At 46.5% G+C, this 14,544-nt stretch overlaps 1 protein-coding gene across 8 annotated transcripts in view; it reads right to left on the bottom strand.

Moving 5' to 3' along the window:
* The window catches only part of shf (Src homology 2 domain containing F), an 84,855-nt gene that overhangs the window by 8,190 nt on the left and 62,121 nt on the right, over positions 1 to 14,544 (bottom strand). For 2 of the 8 annotated variants that reach the window (XM_027008002.3, XM_027008003.3), the window contains 3 exons: positions 10,573 to 10,719; positions 1,631 to 1,805; positions 1,235 to 1,354 (listed from right to left, as the gene is read on the bottom strand). In XM_027008002.3, the coding sequence (XP_026863803.2) occupies positions 1,235 to 1,354; positions 1,631 to 1,805; positions 10,573 to 10,719 (442 nt within the window). Of the gene's footprint in view, positions 292 to 1,234; positions 1,355 to 1,630; positions 1,806 to 10,572; positions 10,720 to 14,544 lie in introns of those variants that run through there. The other 6 variants (XM_027008004.3, XM_027008006.3, XM_081715589.1 and 3 more) reach the window with 4 other exon arrangements.

Raw genomic sequence — 14,544 nt, 5'->3', positions numbered from 1 at the left:
TAATTCGAATGATGGCCAAGAAGTGAAAATTTAACTTCTTAAAATTTGTATTATTTCTCGTCCAAAGAAGGAATAGGCATTCCAGAACATTATGGTGAAATATTAGGCTTGTTCGAACAGCACGTTGTCTTGGCGGTCAGTGAGAGTAGCCGGCTGCAGGCGGGGGAGGAGACGAGCAGAGAGCCGAGAAGCTGGACAGTTTTTTTTTTCTAAGCCGTAGCAACGGGGCACCTTAATCCCTGAAGCACCCAGATTTTTCTGCAAGAATTTCAGTGATGCAGCCAATTAAACCTATAAAATAAAGCAATATAGAAAAAGTAAAAAATAAGCAAAAATAAGGCAATACAGAAAAGGATTCTTGTAATATAAGGCTTGTTTAGGCTGTAAGTTGGCCAGTGTTTTCTTTGTATTCATTTCCTTTAGGCTGTGATAGTTACCCCCTTCTACCCCTGCCCCCACAGTGAGCCAACCAGAGGTGACCCTGTTAAAGGTGACCGCCTCGGTACATGGGGCAGACGTCAGAGCAGCCTAAGATGGGGGTTGATCGGCTGCCGGTATACCAGATAGAGGAAGGTAGAGACAGAGTGAGAGGGAGGGAGAGAGGGAGGGAGAGAGAGAGAGAGAGAGAGAGAAGGCAAGAGAAGGGAGGGGCTGAACAACGGAGCACGTCAGAAAATGAGGAAACCAAGCGGGAAGGTTACCTGAAGGAATGAGGGACAACCGCAAAGATGGATGGTTGTAAGGGGTAGAATTAATTAAAAGATGGGGGGTAGTGGCAGGTGGTGGCCTCTCCCACCACAGGAAATACTGAGAGAGCGGAAGAGCGGGTGTACACTAGACCCTCTAATAGGGCACATGTAGAAGATGTCTCCCAGCGAAGACCAGCCATTAATGACTGACGTTAGAACCTCTAATGAGGAAGACCTTCTATTAAAGATGGAAGTCACGAATCATCATAAGGGTGTTGTTTTATAGCACCATATCCGAACCCAGTACTCTACTGCATGTGGGTATTAAAGTGTGCTTTTTTACCAAAAAATAAAAAAATAAAATAAAAAACCTCTTACATTATGGACAATCTTTTTCAAATCAAAGCTGTTTTTAATGCATCCTACATTCTAAAGGGAATCGCTGTATGAACGATGCACAGTATTAGAGAGAAGGCCAACTGCTGAGTGTTTGAGAAGAGGCCAGCCAAAACATGGCAGCATCATTATGAGGTGAGTGCTCTTACTTGAGCGAGAGGGAGAAGTCGTTCTTGCTGGTCTCGCTGTTCCTCACCAGGTAACTGGCCTCTTTACACAACCGCAACAATGACTCAGCGTCCGTTCGACTGATTGCGCCGTGATACCAGCTGAGAGACAGACAAAGAGAGAGAGGAGAAAGAAAAGGAGAAGATGAAAGAGGGGTGAGAGAAAGACAGAATGTGAAAAAGAAAGGGGGAGCAAGGGGGTAAAGGAGTGAGAGTGCAAGAGTGACACAGAACGAAGGAGAAAGAATGACAGGGATTAAACAAAGAAACCAATCTTGGAACCAATATTCCTGCTAACCAGAATGAATGCACGGTTTAACAGGCTCCAAACAGCTCTGTTTGAGTGGTGTAGACGGGCTTTGGCAGGGACCGACTCACAACTGGCTGTCGAGGGGCAGGCTGGGGTCGATGCGCTCGCCCAGCGGAGACGAGCAGTGCTCCAGGGAGCTCATCTTCGTGTTGACCAGGCAGCCACTGGAGTGGCGCTGGGGTGGCCGTGACCAGCCCTCCTTAGTGGGAGACATCCGGCACTTCTCCACATTCTCGAACTGGACTACAGTGGAGAGACACACACACACATGCACACACGCGCGCACACACACACATACACACACACACGGATCATGGCCAGGGTTAAGACAAAATAGAATAGAATAGAATAGAATAGAATAGAATAGAATAGAATAGAATAGAGCTTCATTATCTAGACCTGTCAGGCACAACAAATACATGGCAAATACAGACTTATATACAGGCAATACAATACTGTGCACACACAAATACATCATTCTGGAGAATAATAACATATATTTTTTGCTTTGTTATTTGGATTAATTGCACTAGGAACAAAGATACTGCACATCATGTTCACTAGAAGTCCTCTGTCACACAGGCCTGAAGAGTCATTCTAACCCAGAGTGCACGGGCTGTCTTGCATCATCAATAACAGTCAGGGGCTTTTTGTAAACAGATGGCAAGTGAAGGTTTGCCACTGTCTTTTGCTGACAACCTTCCATTTTCAAAACCGCTCTGACAAACCTGCACACTTTGTTTTTGCTTGTCGTCATTGTGTTTGTGTACCAGGCACCGCAGATATTAAAAACCAGGATGTTCCTAAACAGGCAGACATACACTGTTCTCACTAAACCCAAGCCGCCTGCATTTGCTAATTATAAGCAACCAGGGCTTCTCTGATCTCCTCAGGTGGACCTATATTTAAAGGAGACTCTTCAAAGTAGTTTCAATAGTTCTCCTCTCCATAACCTGGTTCCTCATTATGTATGCTACTGTAGTTGACACCTACAGGCTGAATTAGAGGGAAAAAAGCCTTTCCTTATTTATTCATTATTACTTTTCACTGTGTTTTTTATATTGAGCTCAACCTTGAACATATAAATCAGGCTTGTAACGCTTCTGGCCCAAGTGCCGCAGGGCGCGGGGCAGGGCGCTCAGACGTTCTCGTTCATGCAGAACATTTATTGACAGTACACATTTAAGACAAAGGTGGCACTCACGTATACATTCACAACGAACATAACTATACACTTAACATTAAACGATAAACACCTACACTTTAACATGGGACAAACTAATGTTATGGCTATGATGATCTACTTGAACACACGTAGCGACAATGACCAATAAAGGGAGCATTAGCATTAAATCCTGTGCACGTGTGTGCAATCCCGGAGGGGTATGGTTACAACACAAATAAACAGTACATGTGGATCCCCCTGCACGCGGCGGGCCGTACCACGTGACTTATGGGGGAGGAGCAGTCCGTGACACAGGCTCTGTTGTTAAGTAGCATACTAGGCCATCATAGGCCGTTGGAGCCATATAAAGTTTGCTCAGACCGAATGCCAATGTGGCATACTCAACCGGCCTTTCCGCCCACATCCAGCCAGCGTTGTGCAGGCCAGGAGGGGGTGCTAAATGCCACGAAGCCTGAGGCGAGGTTTCGGCTCACTCTCTCACCGAACAGACATGAGACAATGCTCATGTACACACGCTGTCTTCCTCTCTCTCTCTCTCTCTCTCTCTCTCTCTCTCTCACACAGACATATGCATACACACACACACACACACACACACAAAGGAATGCGCACAAGCACACAAAGTGCCTGCTTTGAAGACCAGCTGCTCAACACAAAAGACAAGAAGAGAAATCAATACAGCACCGCTGTGTGCACATGCTTGAGAGAAGAGGAGAGACAGAAAACGTCCTGAAAAACTGTCCCCTGCTAAATCACTGAGCGGGCTCCAGGCAGCTGTCAGAGTTAAAAGGGTCCCATAGCTACGTGTACAACAGTGAGGGCATGTGTGTGTGAAGCATCCAGGTGTGTTATATCACAAACTGCAGACTGGGTGGGGATATGCTACTTGAGAGAGATGTGAGAATGAGCCTAGTACATATTCAATTCTTACCTCCCATGGCTACCATGAGAACCAAGAACAGCTGTCTCATACCTGCTCATTGATAGCATGGGGAACACAGACAGTTTACCACAATAGTGCATCTGTTAGGTTTTAATTTACATGGCAGGCAGCCTCAGTGAGAGTAACATACATACTTATCAGTATGATAGTACATGCACTTCCTGGGAACCAAAGCCCTGACCTTGGTGTCGCTGGAGCCTTGTTCCACCTGCTCTACCATGTGAGCTACAAGAACACTGTGCTTTTCAAAAGGGAACAAAAGCAAGCAAGAAGGAACAATTTTAAACAAACCATCAGTGAGTGAGTGGGGAAAAAAATAAATAAATCCCACTGCTGCCCTTCTGAACAACAAGTACTAAATCACACAGCCTTTTCTGATTGTTTCTTCGGTTTTTTTTTTTTATATTTTGTTTTATATATTTTTTTCTGCAAAATGGTACCAGAGTGCATGTAAAGGTGAAAGCATATCTCCCTGTGCCCCAAAAAGAATGAAAAGAACCAGCTGATTTGCAAGCTCATTAGGGTTGAGACTTCGCTGCCGCCTTCTGTTCACTCAGAGGTCACAGGTGCTCCAGTGTGGGTCAGAGAGATCACAGGATGTGCCTGTAATCACCGGTTGAGATGGATGTCAGCTCTGTGTCACTGTAACGCATTCAATTCTGCTCTGGCTGACCCCCGAAGCTGAGGCTTTAAGTATGCACACTACAGACCTCAGTAACACACATATCCGGGACAAAAAAGAACACAAAATGGAAGACTAACTCACTGTGTGTGTGTGTGTGGGGGGGTGGGTGTTAATGTGGATAGTATGTTTGAGCACTAGGTGTTTCTAAGTATATGTGTATAAAGGTATTTATACACATGTGAGAGTGTTTGTAATTCAATATACCCAAGCATCCCCAAGCATGCTATTTTACTCTCTCTCTCAATTAAAACTCTATCAGTATAATTACTCTGAATGAATGGCATGACTCATGGCTTTTCAGATCCATACAGCACTTAATCGACATTTACTGCTATGTCGAACAGCAGGAGACACCTTCAGCTTACCAAAAGACACTGACTGCTTGTCTGAGCACCTTGCTTTGTTCTCTGCATTGATCCACTACAACATCTTCAGGCAAAGCATCCTGGGAAATGGAGTCCTCTACACAGCTAATACAGCCTCAGGTCTTGTGTGACTATAGTGTAAAGCACACTAATTATCTGAACGAAAAGAGCATATGTTTATCTACAGCAGGACACGATTGTTCTGTATGCGTATGTTATTCCAGAGCGAGTCACTAGGGGACAGCCTAAACCTTATCAACAACTCCACTATTTCATTTCACAGAAGGAAAAGGAAAATACCCATTTTAATATCAGCGTGGCATATTAATGAACATGGTGCTGCTGTAAACTGCACTAAATCATAAAATTCAATTTGCTCTAATCTTTTTTTTTTCTTTTTACTATATTAGAAACATCTACATTGTAATTACATTTACTAGCCATTTTATAAGATACACCTATCTGGTACATGCACTTTATAAGGGTACAATCAGAGTTCATCACCCACCCTTGACTCTGTTCATCGCTGGTTAGGTTCAGACCACAGGGGCACTGCTGACTGGACATGGCAGCTAGCCAGGCGGTTGACCATCGCCAGCAAGGCATCACGGCAGCAACTCTGACCTGCCAGTGGCCTGAGGGTGGGTGCTGAGCTGCTTCAAGTTTATCAGGCTCAGCTACCTTTGTTTTTCATTGGGGTTTTACATGTATTAACATCATTGGCAGGGTATGAGTGGACAGCCATTCAGAGATATCCAGCCCACAGCAGAAACACAGTTGCTAAAATAACACTACAGGATAACTATAATCAAGCTACAGACTGTGCACCTATAAGGAAGGAAGGGGTGTGTGTGTGTGTGTGTGTGTGTGTGTGTGTGTGTGTGTGTGTGTGTGTATGTGTATACACACATATATACTCACCTGGAGTCTTCTTCAGGTACATATATATATACCTGAAGAAGATTCCAGGTGAGTAACTGCAATGCACTGTAGTTAAAGATGCAGAGACAATAAAAATGGCAGTGAAGGTTTCCTGAGACCTCTAGAACTTCAGAAGCAATTTGCTAGCACAGCAGCAAAATGTCCTGTTTCTTGTACTTCACTGCAATTTCTTCTCTGTGTGTGTGTGTGTGTGTGTTTGTGTGTGTATATATATATATATAAGGTCATTTAAAAAAAAAAATTTTTATATACACACACACTCAAAAAACATGAAACATTAGCTAGATGTAAAGCCATGACAAAGAGGCATAGATTTTGTTTAGTGCGAGCATCGTATGTTTACTGGAATAAGTCAGTTGCCATGGAAACCTAACTGGCAAAGCTGTTTTCAGCTTCTCAGTCCTGTCATAACTGTCAAATCACAATATGAACACTCCACAATAATCATAATAGAGGTGTGTGTGTGTGTGTGTGTGTGTGACCATGAGTGAGAGAGAAGGAGGAAGGGAGAGAGAGACAGAAAGACAGAGAGAGGGAGAGGGAAACCGAGAGAAAGAGGAAAAGAGGTATGTAACAAGCATGCATGGAGCACATGGCAGCCCTGTATTCTACAGTCATTGGCCCAACAAACAGCAACCTTGAGACAGAGGGCCGGTTGGTAGGAGGTGTTCGGTTCTAGCGGCACAGGACGTACTGAATTCAGGACCCACAATCCGCTAGTTTTCAGTGGACGACATACAACATCTCCCATGACCCTTGTCTCAGTCGCCTGCCCCGAGGACCCAAAAACATAGCTGTAACCTTGGCAACAGCATGTCCAATTGGCATGCACTTCCATGCTCTGATGCCATCACATAGCTAAGATCTTCACTTCAGCACTCAAGCAGCTACTGGCCAGATAATGGTACTCGGATTGTGTCGTTAATGTACCGTGAACACAGCCACATTCCTGGGTGGTTATGGTGGTGTTCCCTCCTGTGTGGGTATGGTGGTGTTTTCTCTTGCATGGATAAGGTGGTGTTCCATCCTGCGTGGGTATGGTGGTGTTCCGTCCTCTGTGGTTATTTTGGTGTTCCCTCATGCTTGGTTAATGTGGTTTTGGGGGTGTTCCTTCCTGTGTGGTTAAGGTGGTGTTCCATCCAATGTAGTTATGGAGGTGTTCCCTTCTGCATTGTTAAAGTGCTGTTCTATCCTGCATGGTTATGGTGGTGTTCTTCCGCTCGCTGGTTTAGATGCTTTCTTTATTGGCCTGTTGTTTTTAGTCGAATGCTCATCGCGCAGTCCAGTAAATTTCCTAGAATTTGTTTTTAGTGCATCCAGTGAGGAGATGCTCCAGGACTCAATTTGAAGAGGACAAATCCTTTGCCTGGTTTAGATTTACTACGAGTACAACCTTAAAAATCTACAGTGTAATGAAAACAGAGCCCTGACTTACCACTTTTATTTCGCTTCACAATAAGTACTTTAGAATATCACTCAATATCTGTTAGCACATCAGCATAGGGGAGACAGTTCTCTCTCTCTCACACAATTTCTTGATAACTTCAAGACTGGGGTTCTCCTCTTTTTTCTCTACAGAGGCTAGATTTTTATTTTTTTTTGCTCCTTCGTTTTTCCTTTCTGAATAATGGACTTCTATTATAGCACGGAGAGACACAGCCTCTCACGTGATTGACAGTTTTCTCTGTGACAATAGCGGAAATGACAGCAGTGCTAAACTTGCACTAAATTTCATACAGCGAGAGGGGCAGGTTTATTTTCCGCTGATCTCTACGGCAGGCAGGACAGCGCGAGCACAGAAGATTGAAGTGAGTATTGAGGGAACATGTGGGAGATTGGCAGAGGCAGGGAATTCAAGCTGCAGAGTAAGACAGAAGCCATGAAATAGGGTGAGTACAGAGAGGAACCCGAGTGGAATGAGAGAAACACAGAAAGAAAGAAAAACAGCAGTGTCTATCTGCCGCTGAGTCTGTTTACTCGCAATCTCGAGCGCATGTGACAGAGTGAACAGAATAGCTTTATCTGATCAGGCTGTCAATCAAATAATGATAGGTAGGTTAAAGACCCTCCCACCAGAGCCATCTTTCGGCACAGGGCTGCATTGGAGGGGGCGGAGCTATCACCAAGGTCACGCACAGCAATCAGTGGGCCATCTGTAGTATCTCCTCAAGCCAGACACAAACCAATGCTGAGTCTAAATGGAGCCAGCTCAAATGTCGCATGGACTATGTGACCAAGTAGGAGGTTAAAGATCATTGTTTTGCTGGCCTTATTCTTTCTGTTTTCTTTCTCTAGCAGTCTTTGTTCTTTATTTTCATTTGTTCATACATTTGTAACACCTTATTCTACCTCTGCCTTTGGCTTACAGTAACTGTTGTTTTGGCTAAAAAACGTTTTAAATGATTATAAAGGCCCTACAGAAATGCTCTTTCACCTTTAAATAAGCAATGGCAGGTTTCTCAGCTGCTGGACTTTATGTCCCTGTGGGCTGGCTGAATCAGAATGTAAGCACAATCTTTTCAGAGCTGATGAAATGCGACAACTTGGTTACTAACGTCTAGTAGTGTGAAACAATGTGTAGAGAAGAACTAGAAGCCTGAATAAAGAACAAAATATAGACAGACACACACGTGCACCTCAAACATTGTTGCACATTGCTACGGTCCATTGTAACTGCCTAAGAGAGATGAACCACTCTTCCTGAGCACATTTACTAATTAAGCTCACGAATTAATTCTCATTCACTAATGGCACTTCCATCAAACAAATGCACTACTCAGTAGGGAGACTTATCTGTAATTCATCGCAGTGTTACCAGGGCTGCAATTAAGCCTTCTCGTTTTGACTGCTGACATGATTAACAAATCACCATCTCGTGGCCGGGAAGGGCACGTGGCGTTGAAATGCTTCCTGTCAAACAGAGACCCACCAGACAAGGAGGAGCAGAGAGCTCCGATTTCGGCTCACGTTCCAGCGGAAATGTCCCTCCAAGACGCAAAACACGCCGAACGGGCCCTAAAACAAAACTCCGTTTACGGCACCCTGACCGGAGGCCTAAATCTGTGCTGAATTAATCAGGGAGAAATACAGCCTTTACTGCTGCGTCAAACGGTAACGAGTGATCGAACAAACATCGCACAGACAAAAGGTAAGCAAAGCTTGGCAGGCCCCGGGCCCCAAGCTAGAGCTGCCCTAAGGTATTCGGAAAATGTTTGAAGGATGCTGCTGTGCATTTTGCAGAGACCCAGCGGAGAGGTGGGAAGGGCTGAAAGCAATTAATTCATCCAAGAAAACAAAGGGGCACCAGGTTTTCATTCTGGCCAGACAAAAGCTTCCTCTGCAATTTATATGCAGAAGGAAGTCCGGCCTCGTCAACTAACGTTCCGAAATGAGCTCATATTGAGACGCTGGCAAGTGCGGGGGAGGGGATACTGTCTACACCTGCAGTAGGAAAAAAACAATTAAAAAATAACAGATAAATACAGACTGAAACACGTCTATAAATAGTTGAGATCATTTTCCATGTACAACTTATATCCTTAGGTGGCTGTCGGAAGGGTTTGCAGCAACTATGGCCCGAACGAACTCCCATTTTGATTCCACACTGCTGCAAAAAGATCTGACAAGTGAGATGAAAATATCACTAGAGGACAACGTTTTGTCACTGTTCAGCAAATGTTTTTCCTTTTCCTCTAGACACAAGGCTAAAATCAGTGATGCAATAGTCTCTCTCTCTCTCTCTCTCTCGCTCTCTCTCTCTCTCTCTCTCTCTCTCTCTCTCTCTCTCTCTCTCTCTCTCTCTTCTCTCTCTCTCTCTCTCTCTCTCTCTCTCTCTCTCTCTCTCTCTCTCTAACTCTCTCTCAGCTGACCCCTGAACCCACGTATTCCTCAGAGGAGGCAGAGAAACGCAGATCAACTTACTCCTAATCCCAAGAGCTGGCCTTTGGCCCAGATCAATCAAGGTTAACTTACAGCACTGCCGACACGCTTAAATCTCTGTACATCGCTCAAGTAAATGGATCTCTTCCCTTCTGCCTCACGCGGCATAAATCTTGATTTAGAGTCGTCTTCAAGGTCGACGTGATATAACGTGTCCGTGAGGAGACACCCCCCACCACCCCCAGCTTGAGCCTCTGGGCCATGACAGCGAGATGAAACGAACGTCAGGGCTGAGACTCGGAGTACCTTCCCTGTCGCACGAACAGCTGCACGAGCGTCCCCCTGCATTGAAGCATGTGTTCGTGAAGCTTGATCCGACACGAAGGCAAGACGCCTCCGATCACGTTCCCTGCTGCTCAGTGCAGGCCTGTAATCTCTTGAGGGCAACTACCACCACCGGATTTTCTCCACATGCTGAAAGCACAACACTGGGTCCGTCTGATAGTTTGAGGTCGCATTACCAAAGCGACCCACTCGTTGCCTGTAATGCCAGATGTTCCCTGCATGTCAGCAGGGTGAGGATAAGTGATGCTGATGGCCATAAGGCCTGGGTCACCTGTGTCTGTAATTACCCGTGGACAGGCCAGCGCTGTGCCATTAAAACCGATGGGCTGATTCCACTAACACTGGTGGTGCCTTGCGATTTTCTGCCTCGAAGGAAGCAGGTGCTCTCCACTGGGGAGAAACATTAATCACACCACACCCCATTAGCCTGATGTGAACGTGCGAGATTCATCCGTTCCCAAGTCCTTTGAAAGACGTCAGTCAAATTCGCGGAGCGATACCGCTGTTCGCGCGCAAGGGGACTAAATTCCGCTTTGGACCTAAACAGGATGTGGCAGTCCATGTAAAAAGATATAAAGACAGCAGCAATGGCCAGCGGGGATGGATGAGTGGATGGACAGACGGGGCGGGTGGGGTGGGGTGGGGGGTGTTAGGGCAAGACCCACCCTGGTGGTGCTGGTCTGAGGCCGCGGCCGAGACGCTGTGTCCGGGCGAGGGCTGGGACGCCTCCACCGCCTCCGCCACGGGGGAAGTGGTGTTGAGCTGCCCCACAGGTGGAGGCCAGGGCAGGTCCTTTATCACTTTAATCTCTACTGCAGAGACGCAACAGCATATGAGAGAGAGAGAGAGAGAGAGAGAGAGAGAGAGAGAGAGAGAGCGATAGGTAAATAGGAGAAATAAAAGGAAAAGAAAAAGGGGGAAGAGAAGAGAAGGATAGGGAGGGGAGAAGACAGTGGTTGGTGAATGAGTGAAACAGGACATCAGTTGAAGCAGGTTGAGATTCAGGACACAGAAGTCAGCCGTGCATCAGAAACCGGGACCCAGAACAGGAAGGAAGCGCTCAAGGAAAACTGCTCTGGGAAAAAAAAAAAAGGAAATTAGCAAGCATAAGCCTTTAAAAGAGGCTTTTTTTCTCACTCCGAGTTGCACGCTCTCTCTTGGCCTGGCAGATGTCTGTGGGATTAACCGATATTGAATTCTGAACCCTTTGTTTCTCTAGGATTTAGGGAGGAATAACAAATAAAACACTGATGATTCCTTTCAACAAAGTAGCTAGCAAACGCAAGAGCCATGAGAGGACAGCACCACAGCACATAAGCATACAGCATATAACTGGCTCAGGTGTATTTTATAACTTTCTTTGTATTTCTCTCTTTCTAACCTTCCATGAGTTCACTGCACTAGCTAAGGAACATAGGAAACAAGGTCATGTTATACTGACTGCAGGGCGAAGTCTGCAAGAAAAATGTTCCATGCCTCAACAGCTGCTCCAAAAAGTACTCCAGAATTAATGTTACAAAGAGGAAACCATTTAATTCTCCTCACTCTTCACCCTGTTGAGTTTCTGTGACCAGATCCCAGAGCACAAAACAACCGCAACCACCCCATCATACACACATGCACGAGTGCTTGCGCCCATGCACATATACAGACACACACACACACACACACACACACAAGCTTCTGTCATATTTATCGCAATCTTTGCGATTGAACTACCAGCCTTCGCCGTGTGACGGAAGCGCAGTGAGGAAGTGCCTTTATTTTAAGTGAAATAAACCTGCTGGGCTGTTGACTGCCGCGCTGAGCCGTGCTTCGTTTTACAGCCTGATAAAGCGACGCCTCCAAGCTTGGCCTGTAAGTGGTGGGTTATGGATGCCCTCCCCACACCCTGCCGCACCAAGCCACACCATCAGCGTTCTGGAGCACTGCCTTCCTCACAGCGAATGGCCACGGCGTCCATTGTCAGAGGACGGCTAGCTCGCGGTGACAGCCGGCAGGGAAGCTCTTATCTCCCCGTGTCGGTGAAGGGAGCCGGGCATGGGAGTCAGAGAGGGGTCACGCCTCTGGCAGCCAGTATAATGAGCTCTTCCATGGGCAAGTGAAGCTTGGGGCTTGTGGCGGGCCTGATTAAAGCGCTAATTCTCATTCGCTGCTGCAGATTAGCGTGTAATTGTTTTGGGAGAGGGCCGCCCCGCTGCTTCCCCGCTAGCGAGGATGAGGACTGAACTTGCACAGGTTGGAGGCGGATTAGCTGACACAGTAGCGAGATGAATTGTCACACTTTTAGCGCTCCGCCTCCGTTAAAAAGAGAGAGAATCAAGCGGCGGTTTTTCAGCTGTGACTTTTCTGCCATTTGGCCAGGGACCTCGGGAGAGCTGCCAGTCCTAGTGGTGCACATCAACGGGGCTTATGGGCTTGGCAGAGTCCCTGCTGCAGAATTCGCAGGACTCCCAGGACTTCAGGACATTTTACAGGCTTGGAATGTGCAGTGTTTCTGAGTCTGCGCAATTCTGTGATCGTTCAGACGCACCAGAGTATATTCATGCGCTAATTACCAAAGACTTCATCACCTAAGTAAGCTGTGTTGGTGCAGGGAAAACACAGAAATATGTCACGTATGGGGGATCCAGGGCTGGCTGGAAATCCACTGGCTTAGTTGCAGCTAATTGAAGAAAAGTTTAAATATACACAAGTCTTTTCAGACACACACACACATGGACCCGCACAAAAGCATACACACCCAACACTCACAGATGCACACTTGCATGCTCACACTATGTGTGCCTGTCATCTACGCACAATGGGCAGATGAACACGGCTGAGCTCAGAGAAGTGATGCTGAGATGGTTAGCAATGCACCTCCACCCGTCGTGCACCACGACGTCATTCCCCTGAACCCCCTGATGGCCAGGCAGCACCGGTACTGCACCCAGGGTGGTGCAGGATGGTGGGGGAGGGGGGCTAGCTTCTCAGGCTCCCAACAACCCCGACTCAGCCAAACTCTCCTAGGGAGACAGAAGAGATGTCACGCTGTCTGGATTTGAACCTGATTTGGCTACAGGACTGGCTGGCTATGTTAGAAACCTTTATCTCCACCTTCATTCAAACCTTGCAGAGCATTCAATTACTGTAAAAGACTCTGACAAGAAAACAGCCTGATGTTAACAGGCTAAAGGCCTCGTGGGTTTAGGCTGTCCTGACAGGGCTACTGTTAACTACTGTGAGCTGCACACTCCCTTGTGGGGATGTGAGAGACAGAAGGCAACAGGACTGGGCAGCACAGTCGAACGGTTCAAGCGCTGAGAAGCACCGAGCAAGAAAACAGGGAATGGTCATTTGAGTTGTGTGTCACGTCTTTAGCTGTGGCAGTCGCATGCTTCAGTGTAGTACCATTGTAGAGGAATTAGTCTGACTCATTTGACTCCAATTATGCAATCCCAGCTCTTACGGCTGAGTACGAATGTCATATTGTAAATAAGAGAAAAGCCTGTTCACTCAAGAGTGCCTCTTGATTTGGCAGTGTCTATCGCAGCCTGCTGATTGCGTGCTTAACGGAAGCACGTGGGTGCGGAGCGTGACGCTTCATTAGCATACAGAGAGCTTTCAGTGCTTGACATTTCTGATGCTTATGCAACAATTACATGCTAAATGCAACAACAAAAAAAAATTTTCATAAACCTGCTGCTGCTCAATTGTAGGAATCGTTAAAAAAAGAAGCATTATAAAAGTGTGTGTGTGTGTGTGTCTGCGCGTGTGTGTATGTGTCCGCATGCGTGTGTGTGTGTGTGTGTCTGCGCGTGTGTGTATGTGTCTGCGCGTGTGTGTGAGTGTGTGTGTGTGTGTGTGTCTGCGCGTGTGTGTATGTGTCTGCGCGTGTTTGTATGTGTCTGCGTGTGTGTGTGTGTGTGTGTGTGTGTGTGTGTGTGTGTGTACCTTATCCTGGTACTGGGGATTGTTGCTGTGGGGGCGTTGGCAGGGGTGGCATCAGAACTGCCAATGTGTGTACATGAAGATAAGGACACACCTGTAGTCTAGAGTCAGGGAATCAGCACCATCCTAACAATATATACATATATATGTCTGTGTGTGTGTGTGTGTGTGTGTGTGTGTGTGTGTGTGTGTGTGTGTGTGTGTCTGTGTGTCTGTGTGTGTGTGTGTGTGTGTGTGAGAGAGAGAGAGAGTGAGGGAGAGAGAGATATGATACAAGCCTATAAGTAAAGTCATCACTACACAATGGCAGGGCCAAAAATGAATGCCAAATGGGTCTTAGAGCAGTAGGGATAGTTGAGAGAGCTCAGGCCTCTAGAGGTGGTCGACAGTCCCTCTCCTCCTCAGTCTCTCTCAGCGCAGTCACCTGGAGCTAACAGATTATACACCCTCACTGATCTTATTCACTAGATTACCATTTACAACAGTCTAAGGCAAGGAATGTGAAGCTTGATAGCTGAAGACAATGTTAGCTCCTCTTGTCCTGACCGCTATGAAAAGTCTGACATGGGCTTGGGTTCCGAGGTGGTGTCGCATCTGGACATCAGAACCCGCTTACGCACTGGTGCAGCCCTTTAGACTCCAACATGTTGCTGAAGGGGACAGGTGATGTGGTGTACCCGCTCTCAAAGAGCGCCAAGGGTGAG

The sequence above is a fragment of the Electrophorus electricus genome, chromosome 6, assembly GCF_041902795.1.
Source record: "Electrophorus electricus isolate QZ-2024a chromosome 6, ASM4190279v1, whole genome shotgun sequence".
Classification (NCBI taxonomy): Eukaryota; Metazoa; Chordata; class Actinopteri; order Gymnotiformes; family Gymnotidae; genus Electrophorus; species Electrophorus electricus.
This window is presented reverse-complemented; position numbering and strand designations above follow the sequence as displayed.